We start from the raw sequence: 19733 nt of genomic DNA, 5'->3' as shown, positions 1-19733 counted from the left end.
ATATATATATATATATCTTTATACCGTATTTTCCACTCCATGCATCTGATGAACTGGGTTTTGGCCCACGAAAGCTTATGCCAAAATAAATTTGCTAGTCTCTAAGGTGCCACAAGTACTCCTGTTCTTTTTGCTGATACAGACTAACACGGCTGCTACTCTGAAAACTAGTTCTTTTGTTTTTTATAGTACAAATATTTATAATAAAAGTAATAATATAAAGTGAGCAATGTACACATTGTATTGTATGTTGTAATTGAAACCAATTTATTTGAAAATGTGGAAAACATCCACAAATATTTAAATAAATTATATTCTATTATTGTTTAACAATCCGATTAACGGCAAAATGAGGCAAAGGTTACTTTAAGTGGCATCTCAAGGTCACACCAGGGGTTTGTAGATCAGTGACGAATGTAGTAACCAGGACTCCAGTCTCCCAGGCTGAGAAGCTACACACTGAACCCTCCTACCTACTCTCAGGCAGCCCTGCCCTGCTGTCAGTGTATGTGTGCTGAGCGGGGCCCGCTGTCTCTGTGTGGTATAAATGGGACACGTGTCCCCAAAGGGACATCACCATGTACTGAGCCACCACCCACTGTCATCTCCTATACCCATCCTGGGAAACCCACATGCAAATCCCTGCCCCGGGGGGGTTCCTGTTAAATACAAACCCCCGGTTCAAGGAGCCTCAGTCTCTCCCCAGACACAGAACTGCCCGGTCCTGCCTGCTGGGGAGTTTCCCTCATTGCATGGAAACAAGAATGAAATCTCTGTTGCTTTTCCTTTCCCTGCTCTCAACCCTCCCCTGTGAGTGTCTATGGGGCAGTGGGGGGAAGAGGGACAGACCCATGGATGGATTTGTTCGATGGCTAATATTGTCTTTGCTTTTTTTCTCCTTTCCCCAGGTGTCCTGTGTGAGGTGCAGCTGGTCCAGTCCGGCCCGGGAGCGGTGAAGCCCGGAGAGACCCTCACCCTGACCTGCGCTGTCTCCGGTGAAACTGTCGACAGTGGCTCTGGTTGGAGCTGGATCAGGCAGCCTGCAGGGAAGGGGCTGGAGTGGATGGGAGATGTTTTCCAAAATGTTGACGATGAGTGGGAAACAGCTTATGCCTCGTCTCTCCAAAGCCGAGTCACCATCTCTGCAGACACTGCCAAGAACCAGGTCTCCCTGCAGCTCCGCTCGCTGACAGCTGCAGACACCGCCACCTATTACTGCGCCAGAGACACAGTGACACAGAGCAAAGCGGGACTGGCACAAAAAGGGGAAACGGATTGTGAGCAGCGCAGGGAGACAATTTGTGCTGTGATTCCCCCTATAAAATCGAATGAAAATGCAAAGGGGAGGAGGGTAAGGAACCCGAGGGCACCTATTTTACATATTTAGACCATGGTCGGCCTGACCATCATTTCTCCATTAGGCAAATGTTTATTCAGGAGCCCACCGCAGGTTGTTAGTTGCAGAAACATAGAGCGAATCTCACTCATCGCGGAGCACTACGGAGAGTAATTAACATGATTCATGGAAGGAGTCTGTCATTTATAAGGAAGAGGATATGCAAATGAGGGTGACAGTCTCCTGTTTGAATCTGTCCCTTTCTCTACTCAGACTGCACCCGGAGACACAATCCGCAGCCCCCTGGGTCTGTGCAGTTGCTAGCCAACCCCCCTGAGAACTTTCCCCTCCAAAACCAGGGAACTAGGGGATGAGAGCTGAGGAAGCATTGTTCTAAGTCAGCCATAAAAATGTTGGCATACTGTGGGGCCACGCGGGTACCCATAGCAGTGCTGCTGACTGGACGGTTTACAATTATTTCACATTTGGGGACAATGTATAGCTTCAGGTCAGGTCTGTGGAGAAGCTGAGCCCTTAGTGCAGGGCAGGAGGTGTTCGGAGCCCGGAGTGAGGGTTGTTTGACAGGCAACAATCTCTCAGTGGGGTCAATAATCTCTGAGTGATCTCCCCCCTCAACCCATTGATAATTCTCTGGATAAAAATCCACCCTTTTGTAGAGGGAGCACCACAAGCGCCTATGCACCTCCCGAGTGGCACCAAAGCATTTTAGTGTTTAACATTATTTGAGGGTCCGATGCCCAGATCCATATTCCCACAACAATCCAAAGGAAACATGTCTGTGATTTCATGCTCCGTGGTGGGAAGAGGAAGGCCAAAGTGGGTATGAATCCAAACAGAAATATGAATGGAAGGGGAATAGAAATGGAAGTATCCAGAAAGTATTAATCTGAATCTGAATGGGGATATGAAGTGGAGTATAAATGGGACTGTAGCGGGGTAGTTACCCCGCTCCTGCCCTGAAGGGCTTAAAGCAGCCCGGGGGGAAGGTTGTGGCTGGGAGCTGCTACACTGGGCTGATTGGGAAGCGGCTGCAGCAGGGCCACACCCCAATCAGGCCACAGCTGGCCTGTATAAAAAGGCTGTGAGCCAGAGGCCAAAGAGTTTCTCTCTACACTCAGAGAGAGAAGGGCCTGGCTGCAGGGAACTAGAGACAGGGTACCTGAGTGGAGCAGTGCTGGGGACAGGCTGTGGAGCTGGGGAGATCCAGCCTGGAAAGCCCCAGGGCAGCCCAGGGGTAGGCCAAGGCAGCAGGTTCAAACCCAACCTTGCCTGTGATGAGTAGGCTGATACTGCAGTCTGCCCCAGGGCATGGGGCTAGATGAAGACTGGCAGTAGCCTGATACTGAGGCAAGGTGGGGATAATGATGGGGGTTCCCCTGGGAGGGGGAGATCCAGTTAAAGGGGCAGTGGGGTCCTGGGAGGGACATGGGGGGCCAGTAGAGGACAGGTGGATCACCAGCCTGCAGGGGGTGCTCCAAGGCTGTGAGAGCTAATTCCTGGAGATGACCAGCAGGAGGCACTGCAGGGGTGAGTCTGCTCTTCTACAGGGACTACAAAGGGAAATAGGAACAGTTATATGACTATGAACTCCTAGGGATGGGACTGGCAATATGAATGGGAGGGTGAACTGGAATGTGAAGAACAATGTCAGTGGAAATATGAATCCAAATAGAAATACCACAAAGAAAAGCTGTATGAATGCTTATCTCCAGTAACTGACCTGCCTGTTCCTCTTCCCCAGTTCATCCTCTCTCTGCTGGGATTCACGTTTTTCATTTCCATTCTGTTAAGTGTCATTAGGAGAGAATGATACTGACACGCCCCCTCACACTAGAACTCTCCCCTCCCCTTTACACCTCCCCCCACTACTCCCCACGGCCACGCTCATCTCATAGAGACCCCTACGTTACTGCCCATTTACCTCCTCTCTGCACCTACCTACCACAGCTACCCACAGCCTCCCTCACCCCACAGAGACCAGAAAGGCTGGGTGCACTCTCTGCCTTCTATACCGGACACCACAGTTACTGTCATCACTCCATAGAGACCCGCTCACCCTGGCCTGGTCCCCTCCCTTCTACCGCTAATCGAGGCTCCCTCTTCATTCAAAGAGCGGTGACCTCTGGACATCTCTCCCTCCCCGTGGATTGGATCCCACATATGAATGTGCTACAGCAACTCCTGATCGCAATATGCAAAGCCCAGGAATCTTGGTTCCTCCCCCGCAAATAACCCACAGCCACGCCCCCCCCCAACTCCAGGATCCAGTTTAGGAATTACACTTCAGCTCAACCAACCAAAGACCCACTCTTGAACCGCCCCATCGCTGTTATCCCCATTATACACAGGCATTGCACTGGCCTGCCTCTAAACTGTAAATTCCCACCATCAACCCGAACCCAGAGAAGCCAGGTAATGAGGAGTTACGGGTGAATAATCCCCCAGGCTTTTCTAACCACACCTGAAATTCTTCACTGTCAGTGACACTCTGTGGCCCTCCCCCACCCCCGAGACATTCTGCCCTCAGCACATTCACCGCCCTGGCGCTGGGCATCCAGCTGTGAACTCTGGCCTCAGACTTTCCTCTGAGCCCTTCTCCCATCTCCAGCGACAATCTTCAGCACCGGCCCCGCTCCGTGCATGAGGCGCTCCTGCTGGGGACCTGGCCCCCCGGTCACTGCGCATGTCCGTGGAGCGGGCCCCTGCTGGGAAAAGGAATGGGCCACTTTGCTCCAGTGCCCCGGGGAATCTTCACCCTCCAGCGGGTGTCCCCCAAACCAATGAAAACCTGTGACCTGACCCCCGTCACTGACCCCACAGAATCACCGCCCCATGGTGCATGGGGAGTGCGGGCTTCAGAGCAGAATCTCCCACCATCTCTAATGACTAGAATAGATTTTGTATGGGGCCCCAATTCCCCAGGTAAAGAATTCTGGTTATTCAAGGGAGCTGTTTATTTCTCCCATGTACAAATGTATAAGGAGCAGTCTGACCCCTCTCTGAGCCAGTGTATTAGTCATTTACATCTCTAAGGAGAGGAGTTTGTGTCTCTTATAAGGAGCGGGACAGGCCAGTGGTTCTCAGCCGGGGTAAGCAGAGGTCTTCCTGGGGATGCATCAGCTCATCCAGACGTTTGCCTAGTTTTACAACCGGCTACATAAAAAGCACTAGCCAAGTCAGGTCTCACTGAAACTTCATACGGACAATGACTTGTTTCTACTGCTCTATAGGCTGAAATTTAGTACAATGTTTATATTCCAATCGATTTATTTTCTAATGATATGATACAAATGAGAAAGGCAGCAATGTCTCCATAATGTGCTGGGACACTTTTGTATTTTGATGTCTGATTTTTAAGCATACGGTTTTTAGGTGAGGTGAAACTTGGGATATGCCAGACAAATCAGACTCCTGATGCAGTACAGTCTGGAAAGGTTGACAGCCACTGAACTAGGCCATTTTCCTGTCTCTATTAGTGGCCAGAACCAATTGCAAGAAACCCTGGTCCCTGGACACGCCGCTCTCGGCCCACTAATGTCAGGGAGGCTCCACTGCAAAACCTTAACTCTGTCCTCAGACTCCCCCCCCCCCCAGCTTCTCCCACCTGCACCCACAGGCGGGCCCCAGACCTGACCCAAAGCACAAGCCAGGCTTCCTCAGATCACGTTCCTAGTGTCATGGATCATTTCAATGTAGCCGGTCACTGCTGGGAAGGGAAAGGGGCTTCCCCCAAATCCCTCCCAGCGCCATGGGAAATCTTCCCTCTCCAGCGGGTGGCCCAGCCCAATGGATTCCTGGGACACGACCCCTCCCGGACACTGACCCCCCGACCAGACGTTGCATGACCCCTGTGCGCGTGGAATGGGGCTCCAGAGCTCAGTCCCCCCAATCCCCAATATCACCTCACAATAGCCAGGCCCTCAGTTCCTGGGTGAGGAAATACAGTCACCAAAGGGAGCTGTTTATTCCTCCCAGGGGTCCGAAAGTGTCAGGAGGACCCAGCGCCCTGTGCCCGGCGCTGCACAGACACACAGGCCGGGACAGTCTGACTCCCGCACCCGGAGCCCTAGGGCGAGTCAGTCAGATCACTGGCAGCAGGAGTGTGTGTCTCTTATAACGCGGGGGCATGCAAATGAGGGAGACAGTTTCCTGTTTAAATCTGTGCCTCTCTCTGCCCAGGCTGCACCCGGAGACACAATCCGCAGCCCCTGGGTCTGTGCAGTGACCAGCCAGTCCCCTGAGAACTTTCCCCTCCAGCACCCGGGAAAATGGGATTTTTGCTCCTTGTAATTTTGGCTGTAGCAGCTTTGGAAGGTATTTTCCTCCTCTGAATAACTGGCAGAGTTAGAAGAATATTGTGTTACCGCTGCTTTTATATCGATATTAATGGCCTGTCTTTATTCCCAGGTGTCCGGTGCCAGGTGCAGCTGGTGGAGTCCGGAGGGGATGTGAAAAAACCCGGAGACTCTCTCCGCCTCTCCTGCAAAGCCTCCGGGTTCACCTTCCGCAGCGCCTACATGAGCTGGGTCCGACAGCCTCCTGGGAAGGGACTAGAATGGGTGGCTGCTATATACCCTGGTGGGAGTAGTACATACTACCTTGATTCAGTGAAAGGCAGATTCACCATCTCCAGGGATGATTCCAAGAGTGAGCTGTATCTGCAAATGACCGGCCTGAAGCCCGAGGACACCGCCCGCTATTACTGTGCGAGAGACACAGTGAAACAAAACCAGTTTGTGCTCATACAAAAACCCAGGCTGCGCAATCGCCCTTCTCCCGGCAGCCGGGCGGGGGCAGCAGTGACACACACACTGCTCCGGGCTCGGACAGGAGACCCTGCAACTGCGTGAATGTAACACAAACCTCCCGTCAGTTTTAACCCTTCCGTTCCCGGGCAACGTGTCTCCCCTTCCTGCCCAGAGCCCCGCGGGGCCTGCGGTGCAGAGATCCCTCGCTTCATCTGTGAACCCCAATCCGGAGTGAGTCCTGTTCTGAGTCGCTCTCCCCTCGCAGACCTGGCACGTTGGCTGTCCCAGGCCCATCTCTGAGTCAGACTCACAGGACAGTGTCTGTCAGTGTAAAGGGGACAAGCGTGTTTGGGTTTGCATCAGACCCAACGGATGGAGCGAATTGCTCCTGGGGCCAAATCCTCCGCTAGTGTAAAAAGTCACCACAACTGCTTCCGCTAGACTCGAGTTACTCCGGATTTACACCAGGGAGGCTCTGGCCCTTTCAGCAAACTGGGACGTTTATCGCATTAATGCAGCAGAAGGTGATTAGTTCATTATAACCGATGTGGGGCCCCTCACCTTGGCACTGCCGAGACTTTCCAATGCGGCTCGTGGATTGTTTTCACCCAACTGACTTGGAAATCGCAGCCCGGACTCTCCGCTGGTGTCAATGGGTGGAGCTGAGACATCCCAACCCACAATGAAGTTCCACAATGTCACAGAGTCACCATGGGGATAACAGACCTGCCCCTCATCCCGTGATGACATCACTCAGCCCAGCGCTGGCACTCAGGGCATTGGGGACAGTCACGTGACTAAGGGTTGTAGAACAGGAACATGATAGGATTTCATGGGGTAGCTCAGGGAGAGGCGGCTGCTGAGGGAGAAGCAGAGGCCCGTTGGTGGAGGATTGGGGGGCACTAGGGTCACAGAACGCAGCTCCCACTGAATTAGATACGGCCCAGGACTGACCCTCCTCAGACTAAGCAATTTGACTCCAAAACCCTTTCTAAAATACAGCCCCCAATACAAATTTTCCCGAAGCATTTCTGTACAGTTTGTCTCCATCCTAATTTTCCAGAGTCTCGTGAACAAGGAATGGTTCAGTGATGTACCTGGTCTCTAGGTTATAACATTGACACCAACATCAGAAATGGGCGTGGAGCTGAGAGATAGATAGATCAATAGATTATACAACTGTGGCCATTTAATTGTGTTATCAGTGTAATGAGGACAACTATATAAAGCTTATGAGAAATTTCTCTATTGAGGTTGGACTCCCAACCCACCTCTATTAGACTTAACAACGTGACGCTGTGTCACACACCTCCTAGGTCCCCACCCCTTATATTGTCCCCACCGCCCAGCCCATGCAAATGAGCTCCCCGGGGCCCTGTTCATAGCCCAGCCACAGGCTGCTCACCCCGCTCAGAGCCAGCACCAGGCTTCAGCTCCCCATCCTTCCTGGGGAACGAGCCGCCAGCCGCAGACATGACCCCCAGCCTGGCCATCGCCTTCCTCCTGCTGCTCCCAGCGGGTACGGGCGGGATCTGTGCTGCCGCTGGGCGCCCGGTACCGCATGCTCCCTAATAACTGTGCCTCCAGGAATCACCGCAATATTTCCCCTTTATTTCCCCCTCTGCAGGTGTCTATCCCCAGGTCAGCCTGGTGGAGTCCAGTGGGGGAGTCAAAAAGCCCGGGGAGACCCTCACACTGACCTGCACCGTGTCCGGATTCTCTCTCACTAGCTACGGGGTGCACTGGGCCCGCCAGCCAGAGGGGAAGGGGCTGGAATGGATGGGCGGTATCTGAAGTGATGGAAGCAATAACTATAACGATGCTCTAAAAAGTCGCCTCCCCATCACCAGAGACACCTCCAAAAGCCAAGTATTCCTGCAACTGACCGGCCTGCAGCCCGCAGACACCTCCCTGTATTACTGTGCCAGAGACCCACAGTGAGGGGAAACCTATCAGAGCCCGCACTAAAACTAACCTTGCGGGGAACCAGCTTTCTGGACCCAGGAGTGAGTCACAGACAGAAGCAGCAGCCGACACAGCGTCCTTCCGGCCTGGTTATTCGCGTCGTACAGATTCCATGGCAAGTTACAAGCACTTGTGAATTTAGCGCTGTCTCATCCAGAGTCAAACAGGTAATTAGATCTTCAAAGACTCAGAAGGGAACCCAGGAGTCCTGACTCCCAGGGCCCTGCTCTACAAATCGTCTATCATTCTGCCAAGAAATGAGAGGAAAGAGGCCAGGAATGTTCACTGTAGAGCAACTAGACCAGAGGTGGGCAAAGTACGGCCCGTAGGACCATCCTGCCCGTCCCCTGAGCTCCCGTCCGGGTAGCCTAGCCCCAGGCCCCTCCCCTGCTGTTCCCCTCCCCTGCAGCCTCAGCTCAGCGTGCCGCTGGGCAGCTCAGCGTGGGGGCAGGGGAGAGCAGGGAGGGAGGCTCACGCACAGCCTCAGGGGAGCAGACGGGAGGTGCGGGTGGCGCGAGTACAGGGAACGCGGCCGGAGGACTCAACGAGGACACCCTGGCGGCCGCGCAGCCGGCCGGAGAGAAGCGACGCTTTGAAGGGGAAACCGCCGCCTCTCTCTGGCTGCGCGGCTGCCCCTGCTCCTCCTGAGTCCTCCGCCCATGTTCGCAGGGCCGTATTCTGAAAGGGGTTGGGGGGAGTTGGATAGGGGGTGGAGTCCTGGGGGGTGGTTAGGGGCAGGGGGTCCCGGGAAGGGCCATCAGGGGACAGGGAGGCGGGGTTGGATAGGGGGTGGGGTCCCGGGAGGCCTGTCGGGGGTGGGGATGTGGATAGGGGTCAGAGCAGTCAGGGAACTGGGAGCAGGGCGATTGGATGGGGGGGTACCAGGAGAGGGCGGTTAGGGGACAAGAAGCAGGGGGGATTGGATGGGTTGGGAGTTCTGAGGGGGGCAGTCAGGGGGCAGGAAGTGGGGGGGGCGGTTAGGGGGCGGGGGCCAGGCTGTTTGGGGAGGCCTGGAGCCACGAACCGCTGCCAGTGAGAGCCATGATTGGCTAAACCTGCGGACGCGGCAGGTAAACAAACTGGCCGACCCACCAGGGTGCTTACCCTGGCAAGCCCCTTGCCAAAGGTTGCCGACCCCTGTATTAGAGCCAGGAATAGATGCCAGATGTTCTGTTAGGTGGATGACAAAATTTGTATCACTCATGGAACAGCTCAATGATCAGAGCAAACAGGCAATATATCACTCTGGCTCTACCCCTGCAACGTGCTGAGCTGGCTAAATCTATTCCCCCTCAACCCACTCCTAATTCCCTGTGGGTGAAATTAACCCTTGTGAAGAGGTCCCAGAACAAGAGCCTATGCACCAAGTGAGCCCTACATCAGTGTGAAGTGGGATTTTAATATTTCACAGCCCTAGTGCTGCCTTCTTTCTAGAGGCGGACTGCTCTGTTTTTATAGCATTTCCCCTAAATTGTTCCCGTCCCTGGCTCCGTGTCCCACATTCAACCTCACACAAACATTTCATAGTAAACATAAAGATTTACCGAGATCCATTTTTGGACTTATTCATAAATGATCTGGAGAAAGGGGTAAAAAGTGAGGTGTCAAAGTTTGCAGATGATACTAAACTGCTCAAGATAGTTAAGACCAAAGCTATCTTCCAGTCATTGGGTACAGAAGCTGATTTAAAGGACTGGTTACAAACCTTAGTTAATAGTTCCGCAACTTCACATTTGAGTTCTTTCAGAACTCTTGGGTGAATCCCATCTGGTCCTGGTGACTTGTTACTGTAAAGTTTATCAATTAGTTCTAAAATCTCCTCTAGTGACACCTCAATCTGTGACAATTCCTCAGATTTGTCACCTACAAAAGCTGGCTCAGGTTTGGGAATCTCTGTAACATCCTCAGCTGTGAAGACTGAAGCAAAGTCTCCACAATGACTTTATCGTCTTTAAGCGCTCCTTCTGTATCTCGATCTTCCAGGGGCCCCACTGGTTGTTTAGCAGGCTTCCTGCTTCTGATATACTTAAAACAACATTTTGTTATTACCTTTTGAGTTTTTGGCTAGCCGTTCTTCAAACTCCTCTTTGGCTTTTCTTATTATATTTTTACACTTAATTTGGCAGTGTTTATGTTCCTTTCTATTTACCTCACTAGGATTTGACTTCCACTTTTTAAAAGATGCCTTTTTTTCTCTCACTGATTCTTTTACATCGTTGCTAAGCCATGGTGGCTCTTTTAAAATTCTTTTACTGTGTTTTTTTTTTAATTTGGGGTATACATTTAAGTTGGGCCTCTATTATAATGTCTTTGAAAAGCGTCCATGCAGCTTGCAGGGATTTTACTTTAGTCACTGTACCTTTTAATTTCTGTTTAACTAACCCCCTCATTTTTGCATAGTTCCCCTTTCTTAAATTAAATGCCACAGTGTTGGGCTGTTGAGGTGTTCTTCCCACCACAGGAATGTTAAATGTTATTATAGTATAATCACTATTTCCAAGGGGTCCTGTTATAGTTACCTCTTGGAGCAGATACTGCACTCCACTCAGGACTAAAGAGGATGCTTTAAGTAAAAGAGGTAGTAATTTGAACACACCAGTATTGTTCTTCCTGTCGCCAGAGTGACAAGATTGATTCTCGAGTGGGCTTGCAATTCCAAACTTTACTCTCTCGCCACACGGCTGGCACTGTGCAGAATCCTGAAATTAATCTGACGCTTCAGGTTTCTAGTGGAAAACACACACACACTCCTCCCAGCAATGAGAGGTCACTGAGCGAAACTTAGAGAGAGGAAAATTCAGCCTCATTAAAATATTCATACATATACCGGCAAAACTCCGAGTATTGTGGTTAGGGTTATGCCTAAAGTTAGGGTTAGGGATAGAGTTAAGGTTACAATAAGGGTATCATTAGGGTTAATGTTAGGGATGGGGTAAGGTTAGGGTTAGGGTTAAGGCTGAGGGTAAGGTTCAGTATGGTTAAATATAAGTGGAAAGGCCTGGATTAACTTTAGTGTCTGGGTCAGTCTTATATTAAATGTGAGATTTAGAGTTATAGAGCCAGGGTTAATGTTGGCCAGTAGTATAAGGGCCCTACCATCAATCAAACCATAACCCCGCCCCTTGACCCCTTAAGCCCCTCCCCTTGACCCCTTGGTCCCTCCCACCTGTCACCGGAAGTCCCATCCCACGGGGGTATTATTTCCGGGGTCAAGGTGCCACCTGCCCGGAAGCAAGGTGTGTCATGTGACCCCCCTCTAAGAACTCCCCCCACCACCCTCTACCAATCAGGGGTTTTGTGCCGAAAGGACCGCCCCGAGAGGAGATTTTGACCAATCAGGGTGACTTCCAGGTTGGGGTGACCCCTCCGGAAGTGAGTCATGTGACCCCACTAAGAACTCCGCCCAAGGGCCTCCGCCAATCAGAGTGCAGCACCATTACCCCATAAGTCCCAGCGCCAGACAGAGGAAGCGGCCATCTCTTACCAAGGACACGTGTTTTCAAAATCGCGGAAAGACTGCTCAGAGGAAAAATGGACTCCTTTACCACCCCTGTGAGAACTTCGGACTTTGTTTTACCCCCGAGGGTCTTTGACCGGCCGCGGAGAAAACGCTACATCAGCGACAGTTCCGACAAGGAGGAGGGAGCGACCGAGGGGAGTTCTTTGGCCCAGCCGTTGCTGGATACGCCGGAATCCGACCCCGAAACCCTTGTGAGACACCCCGATGAGCATGGCAGTCTCTCTTTGTCCACCCCTCAGAGGTGGAAGGCGATCGCGGCTCGGGGGAGTCAACGGCGGACAAGGCGAATGGAAAAGACGGCGCTCAGGTAAATGAATGATTAAGAAGCAGCGGTCGAGGAGAGGTGGGTAATGGGGTAGGAACCGGGGGTTGCATAAATTAAAAAACAAGCAGTGGGGGTGCTTACACGGTTTCTTTTCTGAAAAATTTTCAACAGCTCGACGATGCCTTTCTAGAGGACCCGGACAGCGTTGCATCAAGCAGCGAAGATGAACTGGGCCCACCATGTTTTTGCTCAACGCCAATACAAGTTGTTGAAGAGGACTCTGAGGATGATGGCTATGAGGAGTTTAGGAGGCGGCTTGGCATAGAACTAACTGAGCCAGTGCCACGTCGTGAGCGTAAAAAAGTCATGCGGACTATTGTACGCGTTGCTGTTTATGCTATCCTTAAACACTGCCTTAGGGAAAAGCTTTTTGAAGATTGTGAGGGCTGTGTCATAGATGCGCCAGGCCAAAGGCACCATGATTATGTGACTTGGACTTCAGTGGATATAAACTGCAAGCTCCGGGGCCTGTGTGCTGAGCTGTGTTTGGAAAGCTTATTAAACACTGTTGTTGCCATAGGTTATGGTATGCAATGTCTGTGCCTAACCCAAGAACATTTAGCGCAAGGGGTGACCTTGATAAATGCTGTGCAATTCAGTGCAGACCCTGACCGTGTTCTAAAGAAAATGACCAGACCGGAAGATGCCTGCTTAGAGCATTATATTGACCGTCTAGTCCGCACAAAGAGTTACAGAACCCTGCTTAAGAAAAAAACTATTTGTAAGAAATCTAAAAGGATTAAGTTAGAGAATGGTGAGGGGACAAACAGGCGATATAAAACTTGGTAGCTGTAAATTTTTTAAAAAGGGGGGTTTGTGACTATCTGTGTTTTGTTAGAAGGCCTTTGGCCCTTAAGTGAGCTAAAAAGTTTTAATGAAGCAGTTTGGTTTGTTTTCAAGGAGCTGTATGTTTTTTAAAATAAAAAAATATATTGTTTGTGAGAATTAGCTCTTGTGTTTTTTGTGTGTGTATAGCAAAAAGCTGAAATGTCTGTTGTGGGAGGGGGAAAAATCCTAAAAATATGCTTACAATAAAACAAACAAGGCTAGTTCAGACAATAGAGTTACACCTATCTCATAGACCTGCCTTTACTAGCAGGACCTAATATTGATTTTTGCCCCAGTTCCCTAAGTGGCCTCTTAAGGCTTGAACTCACAACCCTGGGCTTAGCAGGCCAATGCTTAAAACACTGAGCTATCCTTAGTCTGTTGAACTGAAGGGGGTTTTAACCACACACACCCAGACAAAACGCTTTCACTACCCCAGATCACAAAAGGGAATGCTATGGGAGGGGTGATTAAATTAACCTGTTTGAAACAATGGGCTAAGAGGGTATAAAAACCTCAGGTATGCTGGAGTTTGTCCTTTTCAACAGAAAACTTTCTTGGATAGCTGCTGGACTGCAAAAAGAGGTAAGACTTGCTGTCTTTAACTCTGAAACTATATATTATATAATGCCACTCTTTGCCCATGCTGTCTTAGTAAATAATGGTGCCTATGTTTATTGCAGTGTGATCTGTTTAGCATGGAACCAGTAACTTTAAACTGCATTTCACCACCAGGCCAAGGTAAAAACCATTTTAACTATAGTTGTGCTTAATACTTTTTTTTTTTTTATTATTCAACAGTATTACACAGGCTGTATAGGGATTTGGTGGCAATACTAACTAACATTTTTCCTTGTTCTTGAACCTGAAGGCCCAAGCACACATGAGGGGGAACAGAACAAGCATGTGCCTGCAACACTTTATCCCATAGTGAAAGGTAACTTTTATTTATTTATTTATTGCAACAGGCTTTTAAATGCATGTGGGTTTTTGAAAAGTATATGGCTGCAAACTTGGTTTGGTGTGTGTTATAAAGCTGCTGGTTTTTGTGTGTGAGGGGGCCTGTGCAAGGCATAGGTGTTTTTTTTTTTAAGTACTTGGTTTGTTTCAAACTAACAGGTTTTTTTTACTGTGCATAATGTGATGGGTTTGAGGCACTTGGGGTAGGGGTGAATGCTACTAACTAACCCAAAGGCACCTGGCTGGGGGACAGAACAACCATGTGGCTTTTAAATGCATATTGGTTTTTTGAAAAGTATTTGGTTGCAAACTGTGGGTTTTAAACTGGTGGTATGTGTGTTTCAAACTAACAAGGGTTTCTGTGCAAAATGGATTTTAAAAGCAGTTTTGGTTTTTATTCTGCAAAATGAGATGTATTTAAAAACCTGTTTGTTGTACAGCCTGAAATGGATTATTTTGTTGTAAAGCTATGACTTTTTAAATAGAAAAACACCCTAATGAAGGAAGTGTGTGTGTGTGTGTGTGTGTGTGTGTGTGTGTGTGTAATATGTATATGTGTGTTATAATAAAACACATGAAATCATCTTGTAATGTTGTTGTTTGCTCCACAGTACAGTCAAAACAGGAGAGATCCTTAGACCAGAGGGAAAACAAGCTGAAAAGAAAAAGGAAAGAGACCACTGAAAAGGAAAATTCACCAGCATCAGTGACGGATGGATGGATGAAGCCCTGTAAATATATTTTGCTTATTGGTTTGGTTGTTCTATGAGGTTTTGTATTTTAAGTAAATAATAGGTGTGGGTGAGAGAGATGGTAAAGTTCAGTTTTTGTAAAATGTTGTTGTTGTTTCCCCCTCATAGGTCTGGGCAACTTTTCTGACAATGCTGTAGTCAGAGCTACAAGGACATCTCCTCCAGAACTGCCAACGAACCAGGAATCTGCTTTGAGACCTTTAACAACGCAAAACAGCACAAGAGTGCAGCTGAAGCATCCGGGCAGTCCAAACCTCATATACGTCAAACCCAAGGACAAAACAAAAGACTCTGGTAAAAAACAACCATGCCACCACAACTCCAGTTCCTCAGTTGCCACCACCACACCAAGCCCTGAGGAAACTGTGAGCGAAAACACCCACATTCACAAACCCGGAGCACGCACTCTAGGGGTTCTGAATGTGCGCAAACCCGGAGCATGCGCTCTAGGGGCTGCATTTAAAAAACCAAGGACTAAAAGCTTCTGCGATGCTGAGGTATTGCAATCACACAACCAGCACTCTAGTTCCTCAGTGGCCACCACCACACCAAGCCCTGAGGAAACTGTGAGCAAAAATGCCCACATTCACAAACCCGGAGCATGCGCTCTAGGGGTTGTGAATAAAAAAACCAAGAACTGACAAACCATTCTCCCAAAACAATAAGCTCATCACAGCTCCCCCATATTCTAGTAGTTGGGAAAGGCTTGAGGCTTTCCTCAGAATAGTGATGGAGGATGTATCCTTGGGTAGTCTAAAAGAATGGGATTCTAGAAAGAAATGGGGAAAATATGATGATTGGTTCAGAACCATGCTGAAAAACATAAGGGCTGGAAAGGGTGGCTCTGAGCAGGCATGACTAGTCGTGAAAAGGGGCCTGGGTAAAAGAGGCACCCTCCAGGGTACACATCAGCTCATGTGTAAACAAAAGGGGGGACAGCACTTGGGGGATAAACAGATGGCTGCCAAAAAGTTCCAGGCCCGGGTTGTTGTAAAAATTTTTAAAAGGGCTAAAGAGGTAATGAGGAAAAAAAAAAGAGATGCCCCCTACTGGAGGCTCTCAAACTGGCTTGTCTGAAAATGGGGAGGCAGAATCAGACTCTGGTTTAACAAATTCCCCAGAGGGCTCTCTAGACGGGTCCCGTTCTACTCCTAATGACCCTCAAGGAGGAGCCTCAGAGTCTGACTCTCAAATAGCATCTGATGTAGAAGATGCCGCTAATGATCCCATAGAGGAACGCCCAAGTAACCCTGAAAATGCCGAGGTGTATATGGAGAGAGTGAGAAGTTGGCAACGTGAATTATCCAGATTTGGGGGGTCTGTGTATTGTGAGGAATTTTGTTTTGTCAATCTTGAGCAAATAAATTCAGCTCAGCAGGTTGTTGAAGCCATACACCGGGGAACACAGTTAGTGCTCGATGACATTAATGGTAGGGTAGGCCCTGATGATTATGTTCAGTTACGTTTAGAGAGCTGTAATTTAACTAACTCTTTGTTTTTGGTCAAAAGAACTAGGGATGAGCTGTCTGCTGAGGATTTCTTAAATCAGACCTCAAAGCTGCTACAGAGCAATAGAGTTGCATGTCGATGGGACATTGCACCTTGTTGTGACAGTTGTAAAAAAACAAAGGTGGGGGCGCTCGTAGAGTTTTTTAAATACTATCCTTAATAGTCAAATTATTCATAAAAAGAGACCGTGTTTAGTAGACCTGACTTACACCGGTACCAATTTGTGTTTTGCGGGTGGGCTCTTGGCCGTCATGTCCGATCGTAAACCTACAGACACGGAATTGTTAGCGGAGGCGAGAAAGTTACATGAGAACCTGGGGTAGTCAGATCAAAAAAAGGTTATGCTCAGTGACGTAGCAAAGTTTGAACAGCATTTAGGAGTTAACATACAGGTGGTGCTGTATACGGCAAAAGGCGGCTGGGGCTTTTTTAAAATGGGGGGCAGAGTGTACCCTAAGACTTATTTTATCCTGTTGCACGATAAGCATTACTATGGGGTTCTGGATGTAAAAAAGTTGTTCGGAGCAAAAAATTATTGTGAGTTTTGCCACACGGTGTACAGCCATGACCACTCTTGCAGGTATCGTTGCCGCCTCTGCTTAAGCGTAACGTGCTCAGACAGCGTGGGCGTGCAGCAGCGGTGTCCGAGCTGTAGACTGTATTGTCGGTCCAAATAGTGTTTAGACAGACATATCGACTGTGCATCAAAAAACCAAGTTGAATGCCTGTCTAAAACTTTGTGTGAGAAGTGTCAGTCTTACGTGGACAAGCGGCATAGGTGTAAAGAGAGACGGTGTAAGCAGTGTCAGGGATTAATCGTTGGTGATGTAGACGGTCACCTCTGTTTTATGGACAGCCTTAGAAAGCCCGAATCTTCAGAAAAGTATATTTTTTATGATTTCAAATGCATGCAGGAGACCGGGGTGCACACTCCCAATTACATTTTTGCTATGGCCCTAAAGCCAGAAAAATCCTGGGAATTTAAGGGCGATGAGTATCTTTCTGTGTTTGTGAAGACTTTTATTGGCAAAGAGTTTCGGGACTACACATTCCTAGCACACAATTCTAAAGGTTATGATGCACACTTTATTGTTAGACAGTTACTCAAGGAAAAGATGGGCCTAGAACTGATCATTCAGGGTAGTAAACTAATGTGTGTGGAAGTTAAGGCCCTGGGCATTCGTTTTATAGACTCGTTAAACTTCTTGCCCATGAAGCTTAGCAAGCTACCGCAGGCGATGGGGTTTGAAGGGTGCAAAGGGTATTTTCCACACTTTTTAAACACATTAGAAAATCAAAATTACGTGGGGTCTATGCCCGGTATGGAGCACTATGGTGTAGAAAGCATGATGCCCAGAGAAAAAGCAGAGTTTCTCGTCTGGTATCGGGACCACAGCTCTGAGGCGTTTGACTTGCAGAAAGAGCTTGCGTATTACTGTCAGCAGGATGTAAAAATTTTGAGACCGGCCTGTATCCTATACAGAAAAGAGATTATGAAAATGACGGAGAAGGGAGATGTAGTAGAGAAAGAACCTGGTAAATTCACTGAGATAAAACTGTGTATAGATCCATTCCAGTACATAGCCATGCAGACAGATGCCAGTGTTATGTACAGGTTTATGTTTTTGGAGCCTAACACGGTACCTCTTCTCCCTCCAGACAACTATCACAGGCAGAAAAAGAGATATTCGACCCCATCTATTCAGTGACTGTTGTATATCTCTCACAAAGAAAATATACAAATACGGCACGCTTTACAGGGTGGGGAACTACAGGTAGGCCCCTACTTTTTAGACGGTTATGCCAATATTGATGGGGTATGCACAGCCTTTGAATTTAACGGGTGTTTTTTCTACGGCTGTGTCACCTGTTATTGTGAAAAAGCACAAAATCCTATGACGGGGACATCTTTTGGGTTTCTTTATTACAAGACGCAGCTCAAGACCGACTATCTGAAACGCCTTGGTTTTGTAGTGAGGACTCTTTGGGAGCACGAGTGGGAGGTGATGAAAGAAACAGACAGGGAGCTTGCAGACTTTTTAAACCGAGCCCAGTTACCCCAGCCTCTTGTGCCTAGGGATGCTCTTTTTGGGGGGAGGACAAACGCTATCCACCTATATTACAAGCCTAACCCCGGGGAAGAAATCCACTATTATGATTTTACCAGCCTGTACCCTTTCGTAAACAAAACCAAAGAGTACCCTATCGGACACCTCGATATAGTCTGACAAATTTGGACCCCTTGCAAATTATTTTGGAATTGCAAAAGTTAAAGTGTACCCCCCACGAGGCCTCTTTTTCCCATTGTTGCCTGTCAGAGTGGGTGGCAAGCTTATGTTCTCGCTATGCCGAACCTGTGCGGAAACCGAGCAGCGGGAGACATGCACCCATACTGACGAGGAGAGGGCCATCCTGGGGACTTGGTGCACGGTGGAATTGAACGTGGCCATAGCGAAGGGGTACGCGGTGGCTAAGATCTAGGAAATCTGGCATTTTAATGAAAAATCTGATAAGCTCTTTTCAGAGTACATAAAATGACACCTCCGCCAGAAACAAGAGGCTTCAGGGTATCCCAGTTGGTGCACAGACGAGGAGAAACAAAATAAGTACGTTAGCGATTTCGACCAGAAAGAAGGCATGCATTTACGCCAGCACGAGATCAGATCAAACCCTGCTAAACGCCAAATCACTAAACTCTTTTTAAATTCTCTGTGGGGTAAATTCAGCCAAAGATTCAACCTACCCAACAACAGCAGCGTGAGAGACCCTGAAGAACTCTTGCAGTACCTGTTCTCCCCCAATTATGAGGTTTCATCCTGCGAGTTTATCGATGATGAAACAGCGTGCGTGTCGTGGAAGCACGCAAAAGAACGGTACTCTGTCTCTGGCAATACCAATGTTTTCATAGCCTGTTTCACCACCGCTTATGCCCGCTTAGAATTATACAGCCTCCTAGACGGTTTGCAAGAGCTGTGCCTGTACCACGACACTGACTCGGTGATATTTGTGAAAAGGGAGGGTGACTGGAATCCCCCTCTGGGGGATTATTTAGGGGATCTCACGAGCGAGATCCCGCCAGATCAACACATCACCAAGTTTGTGTCGGCAGGCCCGAAAACCTATGGGTATAAGCTGTTGGGTGGAAAGGCCTGTATGAAAGTCAAAGGTATTACCCTAAACGTAGCAAACTGCGAAAAGATCAACTTCGACAGTTTGAAAGATCTAGTCCTGGACTATTGCACGGGTCTGCAAGAAAACACCTCAAAAAAGATAGAGGTGCAGCAGCCCTCTATCGTAAGAAACAAAAACCAGTGGCAAATGGAGACAAAAACCTTTAAAAAGACACAAAAAGTGGTTTACAACAAGAGGGTCCTAGGAGAAGGTTTTAAAACCCTGCCCTACGGCTTTTGAAAAAATGGATACGAGGTGGAAACACCCGTTTTCTGCAAACCTCGCGGGGCCTAGCAACTGCGGGAAAAGTTACTTTATAAAAAATGTGTTGGATAATGCCAAACACACACTGTCTGTTATGCCTGAGAATATCATGTGGTGTTACAGTTGTTGGCAACCTCTGTATAAAGAACTGCTTTATAAATATCCCTTTATCAATTTTGTGGAGGGGCTGCCTGATGCTTTTGACGATGACAGTTTGTTTCCTACTAATAAAGTAAACATGATTATCATAGGCGATCTGATGAACTCTGCTTGTGAAAGCGATGAAATCGAGAACGCCTTTACCAAGTACGTGCATCACAGAAACCTGAGCATT

The 19733-nt window shown here is 48.6% G+C and overlaps 1 gene segment (V, D, J or C); it reads left to right on the top strand.

Moving 5' to 3' along the window:
• Window positions 1–5625: 5625 nt before the first annotated feature.
• Window positions 5626–6207, top strand: LOC113409040. The segment is given in 2 exon segments: window positions 5626–5671; window positions 5765–6207. Coding segments are annotated over 2 exon segments (489 nt in total).
• The last annotated feature ends 13526 nt before the right edge of the window (window positions 6208–19733 follow it).

Source organism: Terrapene carolina, unplaced genomic scaffold (genome assembly GCF_002925995.2).
Source record: "Terrapene carolina triunguis isolate 2854851 unplaced genomic scaffold, T_m_triunguis-2.0 Scaffold28641, whole genome shotgun sequence".
Taxonomy (NCBI): domain Eukaryota; kingdom Metazoa; phylum Chordata; order Testudines; family Emydidae; genus Terrapene; species Terrapene triunguis.
This window is presented reverse-complemented; position numbering and strand designations above follow the sequence as displayed.